The sequence below is a fragment of the Electrophorus electricus genome, chromosome 4 (genome assembly GCF_041902795.1).
Source record: "Electrophorus electricus isolate QZ-2024a chromosome 4, ASM4190279v1, whole genome shotgun sequence".
In the NCBI taxonomy this organism is placed as follows: Eukaryota; Metazoa; Chordata; class Actinopteri; order Gymnotiformes; family Gymnotidae; genus Electrophorus; species Electrophorus electricus.
The window spans coordinates 33,682,762-33,707,655 of record NC_137500.1 but is presented as its reverse complement, the minus strand read 5'-3'; the positions used below and the strand labels follow the sequence as shown (position 1 = coordinate 33,707,655).

At 42.9% G+C, this 24,894-nt stretch overlaps 1 protein-coding gene across 5 annotated transcripts; it reads right to left on the bottom strand.

Annotated features, from left to right (window-relative positions):
- Nucleotides 1-1,820: 1,820 nt before the first annotated feature.
- igf2bp2a (insulin-like growth factor 2 mRNA binding protein 2a) lies at nt 1,821-23,916 on the bottom strand. Of its 5 annotated transcripts, none has more exons than XM_035523722.2 (16): nt 23,261-23,908; nt 22,132-22,192; nt 12,176-12,224; nt 11,068-11,119; nt 10,441-10,504; nt 10,018-10,311; nt 9,608-9,742; nt 9,181-9,387; nt 8,374-8,509; nt 7,925-8,056; nt 7,269-7,337; nt 6,755-6,871; nt 6,263-6,337; nt 5,621-5,752; nt 5,221-5,334; nt 1,821-4,053 (listed from the first exon to the last, which is right to left on the bottom strand). In XM_035523722.2, the coding sequence occupies exons 1-16, from the start codon at nt 23,433-23,435 to the stop codon at nt 3,955-3,957; spliced, it is 1,911 nt and encodes a 636-aa protein (XP_035379615.1). In that variant the 5' UTR covers nt 23,436-23,908; the 3' UTR covers nt 1,821-3,954. The 5 variants fall into 5 exon arrangements, with proteins under 5 accessions (XP_035379615.1, XP_035379614.1, XP_026861462.1 ...); XM_035523721.2 differs by having other exon boundaries at nt 7,925-8,059; nt 23,261-23,779; XM_027005661.3 differs by having other exon boundaries at nt 7,925-8,059; nt 9,181-9,303; nt 23,261-23,774.
- Nucleotides 23,917-24,894: the final 978 nt, after the last annotated feature.

Genomic DNA, 24,894 nt, shown 5'->3' with positions numbered 1-24,894 from the left:
CAGCAGTCTGCCATAGGGTGGCGCTATGAACCCCATCTTCCCTTCACGTCACACAGAGCAGCGAGAGGCTTCCAGCGCCTCTACCAGCTAAACACCAATAAGGCTAAAAGCTGTTAACTTTGACTAACAGTCAGACTTCAGGGTTTTTCTCATGAATTTTGATTTTTCCAACCTTTCAAAGATAAATGCTAGTTATATTAGGGAGATGTGCATGAAGTGTGGACTCTGTCCTCATCTTTAAACATCTGTCATGCATTAGGGTTACTACAGTCTTGTCATGTGACGAAGTTTCATGACACCACTGCAAAATCTATTTCAGACCTCACCCAACTCCTAACCTTTATTAGTTATCACTGTTACTCAGAAAAACAACTACTTGTCAACATTGTTAAGGTATAGCATAATGAAGAGAAAGACCAGAGTAACATCACATCTGTGTGATTTGCTCTGAATGAACTCACTAATGTTCTGCGATGGTAAGAACCCACTCACACATCCCTACAAAACAAACCAAGAATCCACTCACCCACACCTAAAGAACAAACCAACCTCTTGGTGAAGAAAAGGTGGAATTCTTCCCTCAAATATTTGCATCTGTCTACACTGACATGTACTTCAGTTTCAGTTTCCTGAACATGAACAGTTAAATTATACTGCAATGCAAACTGACATCTACCTGAAAGAAAACACCTGAGATTAAGGAGACAATTAAATGAAACTCCTATCATACCCAGATTCTCAAGCCCAAGCAAAGATGTCTGCAGTTTGAGGGTCATCTGGGAACAGATCTTGTCATGGTCATTACCGTACATAACATGCCTACCAGATTAAATTACCCTCTACAGTGTAATGGTAATGACCATTCTGTACCGCGCTGTGTACTGAGTTTGCCCTCTATAGTGTAATGGTAATGACCATTCTGTACCACACTGTGTACTGAGTTTGCCCCCTACAGTGTAATGGTAATGACATTTCTGTACCACACTGTGCATTGAATTTTGCTAATCTTGGTGGAAACAAGCTAAGTGGATCTTAAAAACTTCATAACTGTCTATAGTGGCACAGGGCAACTGCAAGTCAAAGCACTTTACAAATAAGAGCCTAACCTATCTTATGGCTGCTAGAACGCGCTGGAATGTCTGCATGTCCTTCACTTCTGTAGTTGGAGCATTAATATTTGCACTCAGTCTCAGATGCTAAGAGGCCCGTCACATGACATAGTCACTTGACACAAGGCAAAATACTGGAGTTTCAACAGGTGTCTGTAACTGGAACCCAGATCCTGTGCTCCTCAGGACCCAATGTTCCTCAGGACAGATCAGCAGCACTAGCACAGAGTCAGAGGCAGCTGAGGCACATCCTTGCTTCCGTTAGATTCTACGTGAAGACACCGTCCACGTGTGCACTTCAATATTCATTTAAAAACAACTGATTCCTGAAAGACAAAACAGGTTTCCAAGACAGCAGTATGTGAAAGCTTGTTTAGGTATCAGTGGACGTCGTTGTTCATAGAGATTAATGATGAATTACTTTATTGGATGGTTCATTTCTGTCTTTGTCTGTCTTGTCTTGCTGTCTTTGATCTTGTATTCATTACTCAGCATCCAAGTTCAGAAGCACTTCAGGCTAGCACATATCCCATAATCCCTTGCTTCACTCCATGGTACATGGACTGCTTAAAAAACAAAATCTTATTCTCTGTTCTACCACAAGGTGTCCAGGAAGGAGGGTGTTCAGGACATGTAGTGGTGTCCCGCGACCAGCTAAAAATGCATTTTTCCATGAGCAGTCCATCAGACCCAAATACTTCAGAGTAGATCTTGCTTTGATCTTTTTTATTATTATTAAAGTGAAAAAAATTCAAACACTCAAAACCGTTAGTTCACAAGGCGTATAAAAGGTGGAGAGGTGGGAACCGGGCGTGTGCAGTACGCTGAGGTAGACCACAACACTAACATGCGCACTGATCACCGTCTGCCTTCAGGGACCGGTGTCTCACACACTGGCCTCACTGTCGGCCTAAGAGAAGTCTGTTTCCCACCGAAAAAACAGCAAAAAAAACCCTTTGTTTTTCATTTTTCATACTTATCAATAGTTCTCATCACAAAATAGGAAAAAATAGATTCATAAATATAGCTCTTTATATATCTACAGGCACTCTTACACACTTGGGCGTGCACACACACACACACACACACACACACACACACACACACACACACGGAGTAAGCTAGGTAGAATATTGGTATGACTGTGCTATGTGAAGGAGGCAGACAAAATGCTGTGTGATGAATTATAATGATATTATGAGTTCACGTATAAGGCCACAAGCTTCCAGGGTCAAAAGAAGTTAAGGAACCTCAACTGCACCTCCTGGTGGTGAGGTTGAAAGACTGCACGTGGTACATTCACAGCTGTCCTGCCATGTAGAAAAGCTCCCTGACTGAAGCCAAACTTCCGCAGAAACGAGAGCTTCTGATCACTGTGCTGCAGCTGTGTTTCCTCACACAGGTCAAAGAAGAGAACGGGTAACTGTCTCATCCATCGTCCTGCAGACACTGACCAGTCTCCTCCCAGCACCTAAAACGTGGTGATTACAGCAACCTGCATCTCAGCAAACCAAACTCTGCAGCTCAGAGCAGCCAACTACTGGACGTACCACAACAGAGAGCTTTCACTGGCTTGGACAGAAATAAAGAATAAATGTTCTCCTCCTCACAGATAAACACTAAGATACAAACCAAAGAGTGCAGATATAAAGAGTATGAAATCTTTCAAATGAATTTTCTTGTTTCTGTTGATATACACAGACTAATAAAGAACATTCAGCGGGTGGTGTCCAGCGGGTGGTGTTCAGTGGGCAGAGTCCAGCGGGCGGAGTCCAGCAGGCGGTGTCCAGTGGGTGGTATTCAGTGGGCAGAGTCCAGCGGGCGGTGTCCAGCGGGTGGTATTCAGTGGGCAGAGTCCAGTGGGCGGTGTCCAGCGGGTGGTGTCCAGCAGGCGGTGTCCAGCGGGTGGTGTTGTTATATGTCTGATGCTGAAATGCTGTATCCCCAAAAGTAAGCAACCTTCAGTATTGGACTGTTTAAACTCCAGCATGTTCTCAAACGTTCTGCTCCTCTGTCTCATTAATATATAAAACATATATACTGTTATACACAGCCCTATGTGTACACAAAGATACACACCTGCTCAGGGGCAGAGGTGTGTCAGTGGTTAAGGCACTCGACTAAGAAGGTTGCCAGTTCAAGTCCCACCACTGCCAATTTCCATTGTTGGGCCCCCAAGCAAGACTATCACCTCTCAATTACTCAAGTTGTATTCAGTCATAATTGTAAGTCGCTTTGGATAAAAGCGTCACGTAAATGAACATATGCAAATATGAATTATTTTGACTTCTTTGTGTATAACAGTATCTTTTCTCTAATGTGAATACTGTTGTAGATCTGTATCAACAAAACTAGAGTGCAAAACCTGTTCCTATTTCTGTATATCTGCCCTTAACCTAATACAATAACAACAAAGACCTACAGTCAGAATGCATGGGTGTTGACATGTTAATGCAGTGTTCACTCAGTCTTTTCCACCTACATCAATCCAGCTATATAGAGAACATGCAGAGTCTAAATTAGGGTTATCTTCCTACAACAGAGGCCTCCTCTCAACCACACCTCCTTTTTTTTTTTTTTTAAATGCAAAGATCAGACTCAGTTTTCTCCACAATGACTCCCCAGCTACCCTCTCCTACTACCATCCCCCCCCCCCCCCCCAAGGCTGGCGGTGCATGCAGAGTCTCTGCCAATGGCTAGTCTGGTAGTCTGGTCTGATGTCCCCCAACTATGAAGGTCTTTGGTTTGTTCCTGCAGCTGTTCCTCTGTCTGGTTGGACCCCTCTGCCACTCTGCGCTGTATCCAGTTGGGAGGGCTACATTCATCGGCTGGTGCCCGCTGGTGGTCACTTAGAGTGGTGCGACCTGAGAGCGCCACCCTGCTGCTGCTTCTGCTCCTGCTGCTTGGCCTGATGAACGATCTCCCTGATCTTCCTCTGTGCAGTCTGCAGGAGCACAGCACCGTATACCATTACAGCACCAGTACAGCACCATTACAGTATCATTACAGCACCAGTACAGCACCATTACAGTACCAGTACAGCACCATTACAGTACCATTACAGTACCAGTACAGCACCTTTACAGCACAAGTACAGCACCATTACAACGCCATGCCCATAATACACCACAATATACTGCACTATACTACACATTGCAGCACAATACCCATAATACACCACACCATACTACACATTATAGCACCATACCCATAATACACCACACCATACTACACATTTATTGCACCATAACTATAATACACCACACCATACTACACCATACTACACTATAACATATACAACCCCTCATCATACTATACCATCATAATATATACTACCCTTCACTATACTATAACATTACATTCTGTACCAAACTACACTATATCATCTACATTGCATACTATACCATTATATATCACACCATCATAATATACTATTGCATTCTACACCCTCGCCATGCTATAAATATTTCATACTACCCCTTCACAAAACTTACTCATAACATATTCCACCATGCCCACAACAATCCAACAGGTGAAATACCTCTAACTAATAAGACACAATTTCTTCTTCCCCAGTAAGGGTTGGCGCTGATATAGACTGGACTCCAGGATCCTTCCTACACCTTTTAAGTACTACAGTGGACCTCATGTGTCCTGCTAACTGGTCCTATTGCAACAAAACCTCAACAGTAAAAGCAGCAGATCCAAACATAATGTAACAGAGATCCCTATCTCCGTAATGTAATGTAACAGAGACCCTATCCCCGTAACATAAGGTAACACAACGTAACAGAGACCCCTATCCCCGTAACATAACAGAGATGCCTATCCCCATAACGTAACATAACAGAAACCCCATCCCCATAACATAACATAAAATGAGACCCCTATCCCTGTAATTTAATACAACATAATGTACCAGAGACCCCCATCCCCATAACATAACATAACATAACATAACATAACATAACATAACATAACATAACATAACAGAGACCCCTATACCTGTAACATAACATAACGTTGCAGAGACCCCTATCCCCGTAACATAACGTAACAGACCCCTATACCTGCTGTTCATACAGTGTGGAGCAGCAAGCATCCAGCTCACCTGACTGGCAAAGAAATGTCCAGTGATTTTGACAAAGACCTCATCATTCTCATCTGGGCTCTGGTCCCGAGGCACTATGACCTCAGCACTGGTCAGATTCTGCAGCTCATTAACCTGAAAATGAACAATAATAATAAAACAATTATTCAAATAATAATATTAAAGCAGTAAGGCATGATTCCTTTTATACATGTGACTGGTTGCCTCAGAAACAGCCTTCCAAGTGGACAGCCTCTCCATTGCAGTGCTGGGATTGGTGCTTGACCCTCTCCAGTGCAAGGCTGCAATTGGTGCCTAACGTTTTCCATTGCAGTGCTGGGATTGGTGCCTAACCCTCTCCAGTGCAGGGCTGTGATTGGTGCCCAACCCTCTCCAGTGCATAGCTCTGACTGGTTCTTACTGTTTTCCCGCCTTTCCCAATGACCCGGCCTGCAGCTGATGAGGGCACTTTGATGTGAGTCTCCAGTTTCACTTCCTCCTTCGCTGAGAAGAAGTTCTCCTCCTTCAGCTTGCCGAATATCCTCCCCTGGGCCTGTCACACAATCACACAATTACACAATGACACAATGACACAATTACACAATTACACAATTACACAGGCAATTTTACCATCATGGAATTACATAATTACACAATTGCACCACCACACAGTTACATCACCACACAATTACACCATCACACAATTATACAATCACACATACAATTGCACAATCACACAATTACACAATCAATCACACCATCACACAATCACATCATCACACAATTACACAATCACACATGCACAACAGAGCAGAAAAATTCTTCAGTTCTAAATATTTCAATAAAGCTTCTGAACTGATTGATCTGAAACAAAACTGACAGCACAATTTAAGTGCAGTGTGTTTGTGTGTGTGTATGTGGGTGTACACATGTACATGTTCGGTAGTGTGTGTGTGTGTGTGTGTGTGTGTGTGTGTGTGTGTGTGTGTGTGTGTGTGTGTGTGTGTGTGTGTGAGTATCATGTGTCTACACTGAGAGCAGTATAGTGATTTCATGACTTCACCTTAAACTGAGCTTCAGGTGGTCCAGTGATGATGACCATTCTCTCTGTAACATCAGGACTCTCTGCAGTTGCTATCTGCAGGTAAAACACACCATCATCTGCGAACCCAGGAAGACCGCCCAGATCCCACCCCTTCCCTCTCCCCTTAGGCCTGCCTACAGGAAATCCAGCAAAATCCAGCCTGCTTTTACTCAACAGATGTTCTGTTTATGACAAAACATGTCAGAACTCCCTCAGTGTATTTAATCCTCATACAAAACCACCGTTGGAACCTGGCGAGCACTAGCACACGCACAAAACGCTAAAGTGTACTGGTACCTTTCCACCACTAGAGGGAACCTGTGTAACAGTAAAATCATTCGACATCATTATTATTAGAACAGGAGCATAAACCATACAATTGTGAAAATGAAATGCATATTAATAAAAGCACAGATAATGTAATAAAGATGTTGAGCTGATTCACAGTTTTTAAAATTATCTCACTGGTACCTTAATAGAAGCCCCAGAAAACTGTGCCAGCTGTTTGATATGTTGACCCTTTTTCCCGATCAGCGCACCCACAGCCTGGGTGGGGATGAAGAGATACACCACCTCTGGGTCAGCAGCCTGTAGGCACAGCACACTGTCTCAGCTTACACTGCACACACACACACACACACACACACACACACAAACATTGCATACAGCCCCCCAATCAGAACACTTTTGTCCTGTCCCCTTCTTCACATTCTGAGATGAGACTGTGTGTGTGTGTGTCTGTGTGTGTGTGTGTCATGGGTGAAGAGTGAATGTGTGAGCTGATTCAGTGAGACACTTTTATCCAAAAAAAAACTTTACAATTCTGACTGAACACAACTTGAGTAATTGAGGCAACTTGGCAGTGGTGGGATTTGAACTGGCAAACTTCTCATTACTAGTCCAGTACCTTAACCACTGAGCTACCACTGCCCACACAGCTCATCAGCTCTCAGGACAGGAGAGGGGAGGGGAGGACTTGACTTACTGGGAGAGGCTGACTGAGAGGAGCAGCTGGCGTTACACCATAGAGCGCCCCCAGGTGGGAGGAGTGACTCTGCATAGCAACAACACAGCAATCAACCAGCAACCTGACATACTCTACACACACATCATACACACACACACACACACACACACACACACACACACACACACACACACACACACACACACACACACACCACGCTACACAATTAACCAGCAGACCTGATGTACTCTACACACACGAACACACTACACAATCCACACAACACACCACAGCATTCTGCACAGGAAATACTGTATAAGAGAAGGACATCCACACCCTGCCCCCTTACCTAGGGTCTCTTATTCCAGCCCCACCCCCTTACCCAGGGCTCATACTTCAGCCCTGCCCCCCTGTGCAGGGTCTCCTACTCCAGCCCCGCCCCCTTACCCAGGGCTCATACTTCAGCCCTGCCCCCCTGTGCAGGGTCTCATACTCCAGACCCGCCCCCCTGCCCAATGTCTCATATTCTAGCCCCGCCCCATTACCCAGGGTCTCATACTCCAGCCCCGCCCCTACCATACACGGCTGCGTTCCTTATATTACCAGCCTGGCTCAAGGTAAGCAGGCGTCTGTACCAAGACTCCAGGGTGATGTGTTAGTGCTCAGACACTCACCAGGAGGGGGCTATAGGATGGGGCCGGGGCTTTGGGGGCCCCCTGGGTGCCAGAGGCTGACCTCAGCATGGGGAGCCCTGGAGAGAAGATGCCCAGAGCACTGAGGTTCAGTCCAGGGATCAGACTGGTCTGCTGCTGCAGCAGGAAACACACACACACACACACGTAAAATACATGCAGACACATAAAATACACACACACACACACACACAAAATACACATACATACATACACACGTAAAATACACACACACACAAAAACGTGCAAACGTACATAAACACACGTGCACACACACACACACACACACACGTGCACACGCACATGCACACACACACGCACACATATACACACGTACACACACAGACTCTCAGACACTTCTGAAAGCTTTAACACAGTTAGAGTCATATCATTCATATTTAATTAATAATTAATAAACAGAAGCAGCTCACATTGATGGTAGCAAGATCATTCTCGTATGCCTCCCTCAACTTTCTCATAATCTCCACTTCAGCCTTACAACAGGCATCTAAACCTCCCTGCACCGTAATGGTCCTCTCTGGGTTATAGATCGTCAGGTCCTGTAACCTACGAGAAAAACAAGAAGGGAGGGAGGAAGAGAAAGAGAGAGAGAAAATGAGGAAGAGAGAGAGAAAAGGTTAGAGAACAGAAAGGTGGTTTAGCACACCATCACTAAACATAAAGATAATTTATTTCTGAGCTAAGGCTGATCCACTTGAATAAACTGTGTACATGAAAACACTTTTTTCAGGCAACTCTTAAGTCATCTGAAAAAGGATATCATCTGTTGTTGTATCAGAGAATAAGGCATCCACTTAAGACCTTAGTTACAACCAAACCAGGCAGGGGAGGGGTAGCAGAGGTGGGACAAGGACAAAGAGGGTGGTACAGGGAGGTGGGGGGTGTTACAGAGAGGCAGGGGGTGTTACAGAGAAGCAGGGGGTGTTACAGAGAAGCAGGGGGTGTTACAGAGAGGTGGGGGGTGTTACAGAGAGGCAGGGGGTGTTACAGAGAAGCAGGGGGTGTTACAGAGAGTTGGGGGGTGTTACAGAGAGGCAGGTGGATGTTACAGAGAGGTGGGGGTGTGTTACAGAGAGGCAGGTGGATGTTACAGAGAGGCAGGGGGTGTTACAGAAAGGTGGGGGGTGTTACAGAGAGGCAGGTGGATGTTACAGAAAGGTGGGGGGTGTTACAGATTTGCTTAGCAGCTCTAGAGGGTGTGAGCATTACACACTTACGATGAGATGGTGATTTTGGTCCCAGATTCTTCTTCAATACGCTTCAGGTTCCTGCCTTCTTTTCCAATGAGTCTCCCAATGAGGTTGTTGTGGGCAAGAATCTTCAGTGGGATCTCCTCAGTGCTGCAGGAACACACACACACACACACACACACACACAAACATACGCCCACCACACACCCACACGTCAGCCACTCGGGCCAGCAACTGCCCCCACAGGTGACAAACAGGTGACACAATGTTTACAGAGTGCTGGGAGTGAAAGTCACAGAGTTAGGGGAGTTAGAGGTGAGTGTCTAGGGGTTAGGGTTACAGTTAGATGTGATTCTAGGAGTTAGGGTTAGAGTTAGGAGTTCAGTTTTTGGTTGAGGGGTTAAAGTTGGTGGTCAGGATTTGGGATGTTAGGGCTTAGGGTTTAGGGACTTACACCTTAGTGTCACTGGCCTCTTTCTGCATGATGTCTAGGATCATGCGGCAGGCGGCAGAACAGCCCTCCGATGTCGAGTGGATGCTGATGGACTTCTCTGCCGCTCCTGCGTTCTCCTTACGATGGACATCCACCCTAACACACACACACACACACACCGGCACCACACACACACACACCAGTGCCCCCCCCCCCCCCCCCACACACACACACACACCAACATACACACACACACACAGTTTGGTACACAGCATTCCCAGCAGGGAATTTGGAAGTGTCCCATTGAACTTTCCCAGACTCTGATCCATGTGGATCACTGATTACAGGGATGGTTCGAGACAGAGAAGGGTCACTCACACTCTTTCTCAAATAAACACGTGTCTCCAGCAGGACAGCGCTGTAGCACTCACTTTGACTGGGTCAGCTTGGTGACGTTTTTTATGGTGAGTCCCTCCTTGCCGATGATGGCTCCTACGAACTGGGTGGGCACCAGCATGCGCAGGGGCAAGTCCATAGTCTTGCTCCGGCTGGCCGAGGGTCCCGCAAGTCCTGTTGAGTGGCCAGCCTCCGTGTCCTGCCCCCGGGATCCCCGCGGGCCACGTTTACTGCGTGCTGTCTGAGGGCCGGCCGCATCCATGTCTGAGATGTAGGAGACTCCGAAAGCGTAGTCGTCACACCGGTGTCCTGCCAACTTCTCCACGGCTCTGAGCGACAGAGAGAGACACCAACACCAGAGACGAGACACAGACAGACAGAGTGATTAGACAGAGTCATCAGTCAGAGTGATCAGACAGAGTCATCAGTCAGAGTGATCAGACCGAGTGGATACTCACACTTTAGCTTCCTCCTTCGTAGAGTATGTAACATTCACCACTGCCGTGTCTGTGTCGGTGTTCACTGGGGAGCATGGAGGCAGAGAGACAGACAAAGAGAGAGGGAGAGGAATACAGAGAAAACAGAGAGAGAGAGAGAGAGAGAGAGAGAGAGAAAGAGAGACAGAAGGAGGGAGAGAGAGAGGGAGAGAGGGAAGGAGGGGGAGAGGGAGAGAGAGAAGGAGAGAGAAGGAGAGAGATTTGCATTGGTCCTCCTGTTTTAGCTCACTCCCTATCTGTCTCTTTCACACACAGTTCTTCAGTACTTGTCACTCTCTAATTGTGTGTGTGTGTGTGTGTGTGTGTGTCTGTTGCTATTTCCTCTGGTACAGGAAGAGAGGACAATGGGCAGGCAGACAGGAGCACTTCAAAGCATGTTCACTTAGCCTACATCTACACACACCTACTCTCTCTCTCTCACACACACACACCTCCATTTCTCCATCTCTCCATCCCTTATTTCTAACATATAATTCACAGCGCGCATGTCTCTCCATCCCTTATTTCTAACATATAATTCACAGCGCGCATGTGTGTGTGAATGTGTGAGTGTGTGTTTGTGTGCGTGCGCATGTCTGTATGCTTTACCCTGTTCCACATTTTCCACCGTACCATACTGGACTAAAAGGCCGTCCAGCACCTGCAGAGCAAAGAACAGTCAGTCAGTGAAGAATGCACTCAGTCTGAACACACACCAATACACAGACACTACTGTCAACTACAGTCAACACAATATCCTTTCTGGCCATGCATTGTGTGAACAGCCCCTTTCCAGTGTTTGGTGTTGTCCTGGTCATAGGAACTCCTGTCATAACTGTCTCCCTTCACAATAAAAACGTTATTCAGTAGAAATAAGGAAGTAGGTGGAAGGAAACCATGTGGAAATTGTGGACTTCCATTGTGTTTCTGGAGCTGTAACACTGAAACCAGACGGCCCACATAAGAAGGCAGCAGATCACTGACCCTCAGACACAGCTGTGACCAAAGACGCTCAGACACAGCTGTGACCACAGACACTCAAACACAGCTGTGACCACAGACACTCAGCCACAGCTGTGCTGAGTTATTCTTTATCACTTAGATGACTGATTGGTCATGTCTTTTTAAGGAGGTATTTAAATTGCCTTACTATTATGTCTTTGTTTTGTTGCTGTAGAACTGTAAACATTTAAGCTCACTGATGTTTAAACCACAATCCCCACATGTTCTGTGTGTTTCACTGGTGTGTCTGAAGGTCTGAGCAGCAGGGTTATCCTGTGTTCATGGTTATGGAACGTGACATAGGAGATCAGTAGTGTGTATTGAGTGATCACTACCTCAGGTTTTGCTGCTGGTAACTGAAAAAAGGCTTTGTAGAATTGTACTCAAAATGTATCAGAATGATAATTGAAAAAGGAAATGTAAAATTCCATTAACTTTCAAAAATCTAATTGTTCCAATTTTCTTATTTGAGTCAGTTTTCAGTTTTCAGTTTTAAAATTTAGTATTAGGGAACACAGACTGCTTCTAGTCAGTTATACAGATTGTGGTAAGCTGAGGGTGATACTGTGATCATATATTTCTCAGTGGTGTTTAACAGACACAGCGTATCCTAGGAAGATTCACACTTCATACTCCGTCTGGCATTTAAAGTTTGCACACACTTACATACAATGCCTCTCCTCTAAGACTAAATCATGGTGGGACACCCACTCACCTCCCACTGCAGATCAGGAGGAATGTTCCGGATCTGTAACTTCCGACTCCTGAAGAGAGGAGAGAGAGAGAGTGGAGGAACACGGCGAGGTGGGTGGGCAACAAATGAAATGCAGAGGAGACACAGAAAAAGAAAAGAAAGAAGTTGTGTACTGAGAAGCAGCTCTACAGGGGCCCACTGTGGCAGTTGCTGTCTGCCTTTATCCAGCCGTTAGTCTACGCCTCACGCACGCACAGCTCATGTCGGGATGTGATGAAATCTGCTCATTAGTTTTCACCCATACGTTAACTGTCCAAAACATCTTCCTCCACCTTCTTCCAACATAACAAACAACATACAAACTGGTGGCGTTTCCAATAAACAAAAAAACGTTCCTATACGTTCTACCAAGTGTATACGCTGTTATGTCTGAACAGGGTACAATTTAGATGCAAATGTAAACACAGTGAGATTAAATGAATTACATTTACAATTCCAGTTTCATTTGCTTTACTTGGAACATTTAGCTGGCATTAAACAGGGAACTTCAGGGAGAGACTGCCTTCAGTAAGACGCTGCACAGCTCAGAAAGTTCAGAAAACATGTGTATCTGCCACACAGCACCAAGCCCTACTCACAAGCGCCGTGCTCTAGCACAACACAACGGTAATTGCATGAAAACTACAATTGTTAACTATAGGTTATATAACTATTATTATGTTAACTGATAATCAATATAACTATCAGTATTAAGTGCAGATCTATAATTTGTATCAAAATTGAACATTTAAACCAGGTTAGATAAAGCTACATAAAAAATTAAGAGCCTTAAACAAAGGACAGACGTGATAGATGGATAGACTGTTGGATGGATATAGTGATCAAAATGATGTTATTATTATTATAGCAGTGTTGTTAATATGTACTGAACATGTTCAAAAAATCCTGATACACTGAAATCAAGTTTTATAGTGAAAGTCAAATAACCAGCACAATGCACATTTTGGTTGCATGAACATTACAATAATAACAATAATAACATAATAATTTCTGTAAACATATGAAGCCCATTACATGTGCATGAACATTAAAGGAGGCACTGTAGTCATGAGTGGAAATTGCACTGTGTTCATATTGTAGATAAATGCAGCAACCAAAAAGACATTTCTTCACATTCTTTGCTCAAGTTATGAGTTCTAATCTTGCACAACTTTCGCTGCACTAGTCGTGACGTGGTCCTGATCAGATTTTTGCTAAAGAAGCTTTTTTCCCAATGAAACACACTACATGTTTAAATGAACACAACCTTAAGTAAATCAGATCTGCATATAAAAGCAACACTGCCATTCTAAACAAAGCAACTTGCAAGTAAGAAAAAGACAACCATATGTAAACAAATCCAAATGTTCAAGTATATTGATATTAAAATAACAATACAAAGACGACTCAAACCAACAGCACTCACTGTACATTTTTTCCTTCATAAAGAAATAAGATCTTGCTGAACTAATGTCCTCTAAGCATGCATCTTTGTGCACTTGAGACTGAATTTAAATATATCAACACGGGAGCTTGGTCCGGTTTAAGTGGAGCTTTGCGAGGGGACACAGTGCGCCCCCAACACTGAGCAGTGTCCCGGATGGCTCACTGTTACATGGCAACCCCAGCACGGAGAGGCAGTTCCGAAGCATGGACCCTCCACCACACCAGCGGACCCTCCTCTGCTGGAATTGGTGGCAGAGACAGGGAGACCTTAATCTCCTGTTTCACATTTTCTGAGGTGCCAGGAATCTGATCCCCTTGCCATCTCCCAGCCAGGCTGCTCCCCTCTGATGCCCCTGTCGGGATGCTGCAGGTGGTGGTGGTGAATGCCCTGCCCTGACGCCCCTGTCGGGGTGTTGGTGGTGATGGTGGATGCCCTGCTTTTATTCCCCTGTCAGGGTCTTGGTGGTGGATGCCCTACTCTGACGCCCCTGCCGGGGTGTTGGTGGTGGTGGTGGATGCCCTGCTTTTATTCCCGTCAGCGTGTTGGTGGTGGAGGCCCTGCCCTGATGCCCCTGTCAGGGTGTTGCTGGTGGACGTCCTGCTGCTGTTTCTGTTTTTCCCTGACTTCTGCAGGCTTCAAGGTCTCATGGACACAGCTGATGAGTACAGCATCCTCAGACTAATCTAAAAACCTGATTCTGAAGCAGAGGTTACTGAAGCAAGCCAAGTGCATTTGCCTTGTGTGTGTATCTGATGTTAAGGTCTTCTCTCATTACACTCTCCGTGGTCAGAGTAGCTCCATCCTTTTCCAGGCTTGATGGATGACAGTATCACTCGTGTCTCTGATGCAGGTGCACCTGTAAACTTGCTCAGAGGTTCAAGGAGCTGACACTCTCGGAGACATGTGTCACCATCCGTGTTCCCCTTTCGTTCTCCAGCCAGTGTTACACAGACTGCCTGCTGTAGGCAGAGGTAAGGCTCAGGAATCATGTGTGTATTTCATGTAAGCACATTGTGGACCAGATCTGAGTGAACACACTGTAGATTAGATCCAAGTCAGCACATCGTGGATCAGACCGGAGTCAGTCCACTGTCGATCAGACACGAGTGAGCACATTGTGGATCAGACCTGAGTCAGCACATGGTATTACCAGTACAGACCTGACACTGTGGGTGGTAATGACCACTATGATGTATTACCAGTACAGACCTGACACTGTGGGTAGTAATGACCCTAACCCTTCTATGACGTTTTACCAGTACAGGCCTGACACTGTGAGTGGTAATGACCCTAACTCTTCTATATTACCAGCACAGACCTGACACTGTGGGTAGTAATGACCCTAACCCTTCTATGACGTTTTACCAGTACAGACCTGACACTGTGGGTGGTAATGACCACTATGAGGTATTATGTATTCAGAACATTTATAACCAACATCACAAAGTCATCTTTCTCTCTCTCTCTCTCTCCCTCTCTCTCCCTCTCTCTCTCTCTCTCTCTCACACACACACACACACACACAAGTGTGCAAGTGAGAGAGAGCGGGCAAGAGACAAAGTGTGTGTGGATGTGAGAGAGAGACAGAGTGAACGATCAATTGTGTGTGAGTGTCTGAGAGCGAGAGACAGAGAGTGTGTGTGTGTGTTTGTGTTTGAGGCACTACTAATCACACATTGGATCATGGGGACACTGTTTATGTGTGTGTGAGAGAGAGATGAGAGTGAGATGTGTATGTGTAGCCTTGGATAGGTCTGTGCAGTTTGCCTCTCAGTGCTGTTCCATGTGCCACTTCTCACCTAGAAAGCAACATCACTGTAAATACACCAACTCACTAAATATTCATGAATCACTGTAATTACACTGATTCACTAAATATTCTTGAACCATTTATATTTAATGCTGCTCATTTCACTTTATTCTCTGCATTCTCCAAGTCACTCCCCCTCCTAGCCACACCCATCCATTCCCCTCCTGGCAACATCCAGCCACACCCACTCATTTCCCTGCTGGCCACACCCACCCATTTCCCTCCTCTCCACAATGTCCTGCACATATTTAGTTCTGCAGACAGCTTTGTCATTTCCGTGTGAGATTTGAATGTGCTACACTACAGCAGAACAAAACCATTATTCTCAGTTTGTTCTAAATTGACTAAATGGTTCAAATATGAAAAATGTGAAACAATCAACCATACAATAAAAACTGTGTTAATACATCAACACAATACAAGCTGTTTTAATACATCAACACAATAAAAGCCCTGTTAATACATCCACACAACACGAGCTGTGTTAATACAGCAACCCAACACAAGCTGTGTTAATACAGGAACACAACACAAACTGTGTTAATACATCAACACAATACAATCTGTGTTAATACATCAACACAATAAAAGCCCTGTTAATACATCAACAGAATACAAACTGTGTTATTACATCAACACAACACAAGCTGTGTTAACACAGCAACACAACACAAACTGTTATATCAACATAACACAAAATGTATCATTACATCAACATAACACAAACTGTATTATTACATCAACACAACACAAGCTGTGTTAACACATCAACACAATACAAACTGTATTAATACTTGAACACTAAGTTGATCATTTGCAGCAATACAAATGGATCACATCACATAGGAACTTTCTACAAAAATTTAAACATAAATTAACAGAATAGTCAGTTATTGAGGCCTGCAGTCAAACCCCCCTGGTTCCAGTTTCTTTGTCATGAATTCTGGTCTATAAAAATTCACTGCAAAGCAGAAGTAACTCACAGATCAGTCACAACCATGGCACAACACACCCTCCTTTCAAGTGATGACAGAAACCTGCTAGACAGAAACCTGCATCTACAGACAGAATCCTTGATCTACAAAGCAATCACTTCTCTGGGGATGGTGGCCATTTGGAGTTGCACTAAGAAACACTACTGCTGGGTAAAGCGTGCCGGGTAAAGAGTGAGGTCAAACACAGCTGTACACGAATAAACACACTATGCCCCTCTAGTCAACTAATAAACACTACTTTAGTCAAGATAAAATGAAGCCTCTTTAGAGATTAGATCGTAAACCATAATCCTCCTGCTCCCGACGGCATGCATCAGATTCACATCCTTGGTAATATAATCTATCTGTACCCCTGCTGCGTCCCTTACCATAAAGGGATTATCTAATGAGGAATTATCTCTAGGAAGTATCACCCAGGGAAAGTCACAAGGTCAGAAAGAAGCCAAATTAACAAAACTAAAGCCTGATTTTACACATTTATACATACAATCCTGAAAGTCTGAACTTCACAGTAATTAAAAACAATCAGGTAGCTAATTATGATTCTTTGTCCATGCAGAATACAAATGTCTCTGTGGTCCTTTTTTTAACTCATTATGTACTACGACAACACTGACAGCCCTTATAAAAACACATCACGTGTCTTCTTCCTAAAGTACTGATAACGACAGAATACAAGCCAACCTAGCTGGGAAATAACAAAGAAAAAACACTAAGGAGGCGGAAACCGCAATGATGCAATCAATGATACCAGTGATGTAATCAACCCCAGTGATGCCATCAATGATACCAGTGATGGTATTAACCCCAGTGATACAGCCCCAGTGATACTATCTTTGAAAAGAAAAAGATGGAGTAAGATGGAGTAAAGGTAGCTCAGAAACCAGAGTAGAGAAGGTGGACAAACTTGAGGAAACTCAGGGTAACTTGGGGTAGCCTGGAGGCTGGGGTAGGGACAGAAGAGTGGTAGTAACTGAGGGGTAACTAGGGGAGAGTGCCTCAGGTCATGTTTGAACATTATTAAACTCAGACAAAATGAACTAACCGTTATATTTCACTGTGAGCAGTAGTGCGTGTGCATGCACACACACACACACACACATAAGCACACATTCAGTTTCTAGTCAGATCAAATGGTCAGTATATGAAGCAACTTTAGCACGATGGCTCACAACTCAAAAGAAAAGAAACAACAGCCAAGAATAGAGCAGCGTAGAGTAAGGTAGAGTGTGGAGTAGAGTTGAGTATTGTGGAGTATTGTGAAGAAGAGCAGTAGGGGTACCGTGGAGGACTGTGTGTACCAGTTCTGTCAATGTGAATATGGAGTATTAAGTCTCATTAGGTCTTCTGAGCTCTATCTTTAGAAACAAGCTAAAATAATAAGCCATAACAGTCATAGTAGTCATCCTTCCTTTCTGCCAACATGCACACATGAATCAATCTATCTGTGCTCATCAAACTCTTATAGAATTTATTATATCTCTCTCTCATTAATAAACAATATTTACCCACAGAATATTTACATTATACTGCCTTAATTACACAAAATGTCAATTTGAAAAGGTATTAGGAACGTGACGTGAGCAGGGTCCCTCCCGCCTGAACGCGTCTGATCCTACAAGCCCTTCATATTCTCCTCACTGTGTCAGACTCACCGGAGGTTTGAAGGCCTTGTCTTCATATCCCCCTCAGTCACATTTCTCGCTGAACTGATATGAACCGATGTAAATAATTACAGTACAATTATCTAAGCTTTGCTTTAGAATTCTGTCAAGCAGCGCTTCAATAAACTCACAACAGCCAATAAAAAATACAAAAACAAACAGACTTTTATATTTCTTAACAAAGTATGAAATACAAATTCCAAAATGCTTTTTTCTAAGTGAATTATTTCAACGTGTACGTATACATGTTGAAGAATGTCTAGAGTGTAAAATGCAAACATTCAATAAGCAGTACACATTAACCAGCACATTTCAGCCTGGCTTGCATCTTATTTAGTTGTTCTTACAAAAGTGAGCAGTTTAAAATTATACCAATACCACAACTGAATGCAATGACACTCGTGTTTTGTTTTAAAAGTGGCCTGATTAAAAACAATTAAATTAGAATTCAATAAACATACATTTACAATGTATGTTTTATAAAAAATGCTGAAATTAAAAATGCCTTAATGAAAAGTCATCTTAGTCTAAATAAACTATAATCACATAGAACATTTTCTATTAATATATATACACAGACACACACACACACACAAACAAACACACACACCTCAACACTAATACTGCATGTTTCTTTAATGTTTATTTAGAGAGATAAATTTAAAAAAAACCATGAGCCCTTTCTACCAAACTGAAAAGCTGTCCAAGACACTTTGAATAATTTATAACAATTTTTAAATTAAATTATCACATTCAGAACCCAGTTGAGAAATCATACTGAATTTGAAACGGATAATTACTATGATACGAATCTGAATTTGATCTGCTTGTGAAGCTGATCCTGGTGTAGGTGACAAATACAAGCTCCCATTTATAAATTCTGAATTCTTCCAATTTGTTACTTGCTCAACCAGTACAAAGAGCGAAATTTATGATTCAATACAATGTTCTTAAAAACACACACAGCAACTCACATTAAACATTCAGCTCACAAAAAGAAATTCAGAAACCTGCTGAACACAACCTTACAAAACTGCTGGGTTCAAGATCAGAACAGAAAAGTTATAAACATTTATTTCTTCTCCACCACTCATTCAAGGTTCTTTAGGACCTGAGCAAAACCCACACTGAAGTCTAAAACTCAAAACACCATTAATACATCACCAATATCATCTGAACCTAAAGATTCTGAGTTTCTTTCTACAATTTCTAATTAGATAGAGAAAAGTGTCAAATGTTATCAGTTAAATGTATTAGGGTGACATCATAGGGGGGAAAAAACCTGTGAGAGAATTTCTCTCTGAAACTTTAGTTGTAGTGAATATGCAAGTGCAGCATATGAAGGTCCTGGAAGATGTCACATTACAGTAGTGTGATACATGTTACAATCACACTACTGCACATTACAGTCCCTAACACAGGCTACAATCACACTACTGCACATTACAGTCCCTAACACAGGCTACAATCACACTACTGCACATTACAGTCCCTAACACAGGCTACAATCACACTACTGCACATTACAGTCCCTAACACAGGCTACAATCATACTACTGCACATTACAGTCTCTGCACATGTTTTACAGGGCTGCCCCAGTGCATAATGACACGACTGTACATCCTGAGGTGGAAAGGACACCCACAGTAAGTTGAGAGCATTCTTCTACCTTTTAAATTCAGATCAGGTAGTCCAGACAGGAGTGACAATAAGCAAAAAATAAACAACACATTTAAACAGCAAAAAGAAGATTTAATAACATTGAAAAAAATTAAATAAAAACAATAAAACGTATAAACTGATTAAACTGAAATAAAAATTATAAATAATAGTTTATAAATAGTAAACTGAAAATAAAAGAATACCATAGAGAACTGTAAATAAAATAACTCCTTTTCATTTAGACAGACAATATTTATTATATTTAAAATCTATCCTAAAATATGCAATATGTTTAATTCAAATACTGAGCTTATCTTGTGTTTGCAACCAATTTACTGTCTTAAAAACAAACATGCTGCTATAACTGAAATTAGACTTGGGATAAGGCAGTAACATCATCATCATCAACTACAGCAACAACAACAACAATGATTTGGTTAGTAATAATTGAGGACAAAAAGAATCTAAATTTCAAACATAAGAGAAAGTTCAGAAACTAGAAGAATAATTCATCTAGAAGGAATAATTTATGTTTATTCTTTTTTTAACTATATCAGTAATAATAGACAAATATCCTTCATGCAGATATATTCTGCTTCTTAAAAACATTTGAGTAATTTAGTAAAGAAATTAGTAATTTTGTAATTCAATAAAGAAATAGTAGACCTAGTTTTTGTGCCTTTAGATTTGTTATTTTATATATATACATATATATATATATATATATATATATATATATATATATATATATATATATATATATATATATATACATAGAGAGAGAGAGAGAGAGAGAGAGAGAGAGAGAGAGAGAGAGAGAGAGAGAGTTTTCAAATCGGTTACATCAGGGACAAAAGCAAGAATTTTAATTATTATATATACGAGTCCAATAATCTTCCAGAGCACCACTAATGTAGCAAATACATCCGTATGCCAATAAGTTTCAACACAACATATAAGCAATGGCTTAAGGCTCCGATAAACTCCACTCTGACTCCAGGGTAGTAGTAAAAATGTGCTCATTTGTATTGCCTGCTATAGAATAGCGAACATATTACAGGACGCGAGCACTCTCCTCTTCTGAGAGGGGCAGGCACGTTCGGTTGTCTGCACCAGCCATGGACTGCTCTTCCAAGACTGTGGCCATCTTGCTGCGCACTTTATGCAACACACTTAAGGGCCTACACGTGAAACCACGGCGTCAAGGAACAAGCACAAATAGGTCTAAATAAACACTACCATTTTTGTGCTCTTTATGTTTTTAAAGATGTTCTTAAAATAACACATAAGCACTGCCAACATGTTGGATATACGGCGTAATTATAAGGCCTACACCCTTTCCTTTAATGGGCAATGAATTTGTAAATTCGATTAAAAGCACTCTGTTCTAGCGGATGCCAGCTGAGTGCAGTTCTCCCCTCGCCCAGATCGTCACGCGCCAGCAGCAGAACGGGCACGCAGAGGAAGTACGTTCTACTCAAATCACATGCTTACCACACAGGCCTATGAGTAGGCCATACATGCATTTAGAATGATTTTAGAAATTAGTTCAACATTGGCACGACTAAATCTCACTTAGCCGAAAGAGAAATTACGCCTGCACCTTTCATCGGCGTCGAGGTTTCATGTATGAGTTCCACATTAAGTAGAAAGTGCGTTTAACTTCATGCGCGGCCTAGCTGAGTTAGGTACAGAAGAGCGAGGGACGAGGTTACAGTCATTCAACATACACACGAGATTCAAGGTTATTAGATAAGTTCGCGTGCATGCGGGCACACAAAAATAAACCGTTCCACGAAATGACAGGAAATATTTAAATAAGCGACCAAATGCCACCGTCGTCACATAAGGAAGCAACTGAAACTGCATTACACTAGTGCAGATTACTGAAAATGTAATATCTTAGAACTACTGTTAATTAATTACTGCCAAAATATTTTGTAACTTTCCATAATTATACTACTTAAACAAATAAATTAATTATTAAAGTAAGTAAATGTTTATTACAGGAAATCTTGCTGAACTGTCTGGTTACAAACACGTGCAAAAAGTAAATATATTAAACATAAATAACGCATCAAAAATAGTGTTCCCAACTGACACCGCAGTATTAATAATACCCAAGAAAGTTCCGCACAGGTGAATAAAGGTTTAACACGGGTCCTGAGCAAAGCGGCTTCTCAATAACTACAAACTCCCTTCCAGCGAGCCTCCGTTTTGTAATGATGTGCTATTACCAGTCATTCAGATATGAACTCCTGGCTTGGAGGTGCAGCAAGACAATTTATGAATGACTAAAAAAGTAAACAAGAGTTTCGTGGCACTGATCATAAAATGATCAATAAATCAAAACGATTACCTTAATTTTTTGGGAACAGAGTAGTCCACCTCTATGACCTTCCCGTGTAACTCAACTTTCCCTGAAATGAGGAAATGCAGTGAGTTTATCACGTACATTTGACTGTCTCACTAACATGCAGTTATTATAGATGCCGGGTAACGCAGTGCTCCACTACATCCCCACCATGTCACGTCATTTAAGAAGCGCAACATTAATGTCACGGTGGAGATTAGCTGGTGTGCGTGAAGTTTTGCGTTGGCCTGCGGGCATGAAGTGCTGTGTTTTAACGTGTTCACGTTGGCATGATTGAATTCTCTCTCAATTTATAAAGTCGGCGCCAAATGCCTGGTTGTTAAATGCTTCCGACGAAGTGTGGCAGCCATACTGATACTCTCACTGACCGCACACTAGTTGCGAAGACCACTTTAAAGAACAGAATGACGGGTGAAAGGGTGAGACTAGCAATGGAGACGTGTCCCTCTCCCGTTCAGCACCTTAACCTCTGCGTCTGCGGAGCGGTGGCGACGGACAGCGCGTACGGTGGGAGACGCGGCGTTTCTTTGGTAGGGTTTGGCGGGGCTTTCTGTGCGAGTGGCCTGCGCAGCTCGTAGCTGGAAGCTCACCTCGTCCCCCCCAGCTACCTGTTTATTAGCAGTTTGCTTCGGACCCCCAGCACGTACCTTTAAGACACCTCGTAAAAACACACCTAGACATCATAGGAACACGTATGTGACGCATTCTTTCCGCTTAGTTCGGTCGCTTCTTTTCAATAAAATCAAGATAAAAAATAACTGAAAAATAATTATGCCTACCCGAACATCAGACCATCCCATACATTCCTACGTGTGACCGCTGATAACGCGCGTTTTACACTTCATATTGCACCTTCCCATCTGAACTTTATATCTCAGTTATTACAAACATAAAGAGACAGGTGAGGAAACGCGATCACCAGTTTGTCCGTGTGTCTGTCATAACTGAGTGGTCCATCTGCGAGCGCGGACGCTGGTGCAGCCGCGCGCAGCCAAACGCCGTTACGGTAACGATCGTTACTCCGCTTTTCTTTTCCAAGAACTGTTTCGAGGGTTTTCCGTATGAGTGCTCAACCGCAGACGGATCATTCAGAGTCCAAACATATGAACCTTACCAGAAAGAGTCTCAATAGCTTTAATAGCCCAGTTTTGGTCAGGGAAATCCACAAAAGCATAGCCGGATTTCAGCAGGACCTCCTCGGCCACTGGAAGCTTCCTCTCGCCGAAGAGCTGCTTCAAGTCCTCGACGGTGACCGAAGGACTCAAATTCCCCACATATAGTTTGTTCATGATCTAAGAAAATCCTTGCAAGGAAACAAAGGCGCGGGTGGTGTATTAAAAATAGAATAGAAATATAACAAGAAAATTTAAAAATAATAATAATAAAATAGTAAAAAATAGGCAGAAAAGCAACAGCCCCCAAATGCAGTGGGAGGCCAGCTACAACTCTGTTCCTGCTCGAACTCTTTTTACTGGGATTGGAAAAAAAGGGGTCGTTACGACGCTGTTCTGTGGCCAACAAGCACCGCCTCGAAATGCGTTCGCTCATATATGAGAAAACGAGTGGGGAGATGTTTGTGGACAGAAACACAAACGCTTTAAACGACTGGCACCGCTGATGAAACTGCGCCTACATGGTCGGGTGGAGGTTACTGATCGGACATTGGGCATTAGCTGAGCGTGGAACACGCGGAGGAACTGGATGAGCGAGACGGCTCGTGTTTTTGTGACCTTTCACCAACTAAAATGTAAAGCGACATCATTCTATTTATCGCACGCAAAAACAATAAATGACCAATTTGATACTGCCATTTTTCCGTATTATTGCACAGCTTGATTTCCCCTTCAGAGGACTAGGCACTTATTAGGATACAATATTCCACGTGACCTCGGGAAGGTTTACCTGCAGGCACGCGCCGCCGCCCCCCCATTACATCCAATATTGTTTTGCAACTGCATGTTCTTGAGAACGAGCCACAGATGACACGAGCAGCCTAGGCAGACTACTCGGATAGGAAACGTCCACGCGAGGCGTTTCCCACGGTGCGTACAAGTACTCTGTGAAATGTGGAGTTAGGGTGATATGGGGTCTGTCCACACAGTAAAGTATGTACTATAGTTGTTTTTTTGGTTTTTGTTTTCCCCACCAGAAACCTCAATTACCAATCTCACTCGTAATTGTACAGTTTATTTCTTGTGTGGGTACATCTTCCATATTTTTCATTTTCCAAACATTAAATCAGTTAATTAATATTGCATAACTAGACCAACGTTATTGGCCTCAGAAATCACATAACGATAATAATTAACTTCTGAAATACACTATTTTGTCAGCTTCTGAAAATCCAATTTAACCATTTTTTCTTCTGAAATCATTTAAATTGTTCACACCTTGGCTTGTGAAGTATTCCGTCTGCTGGCTTGATCAAGCAAAATTATCCATATTATGAGATGTTTTCAGGAAATACTAGATATGTTTGCTCACAGCCACCAGAGGGGTCAAAGGTGTTGGTGAATAGCGGGACGTTTTCAGCAGTTCTGCACCAAACCAGCGCATTTATGTTCATCTTTTTCAAATGCACCCAAAAGTTTCCAGCAGGCCACTGTGTACAATCACACAGCATGAATCTGAGCACAGTGGTGAGAGGAGAGTGATGATGGTTTGGTATATACAGCACAGTCCCACACACAGGTCATCTTAAAGTGGAAGTAATCTCACCCCAGCTGGCTGTCAGTCATCACTTCACTA

Excerpts from the sequence above, each read along its gene's own strand:
- igf2bp2a (XM_035523721.2), bottom strand. The coding sequence starts at position 23,435 with ATGAACAAACTATATGTGGGGAATTTGAGTCCTTCGGTCACCGTCGAG. Across the intron at positions 10,505-11,067 it reads GGTGGAAAATGTGGAACAGG|TGAACACCGACACAGACACG; the intron begins GTAAAGCATACA and ends CATGCTCCCCAG. Across the intron at positions 4,054-5,220 it reads GACATTTCTTTGCCAGTCAG|ACTGCACAGAGGAAGATCAG; the intron begins GTGAGCTGGATG and ends GTGCTCCTGCAG.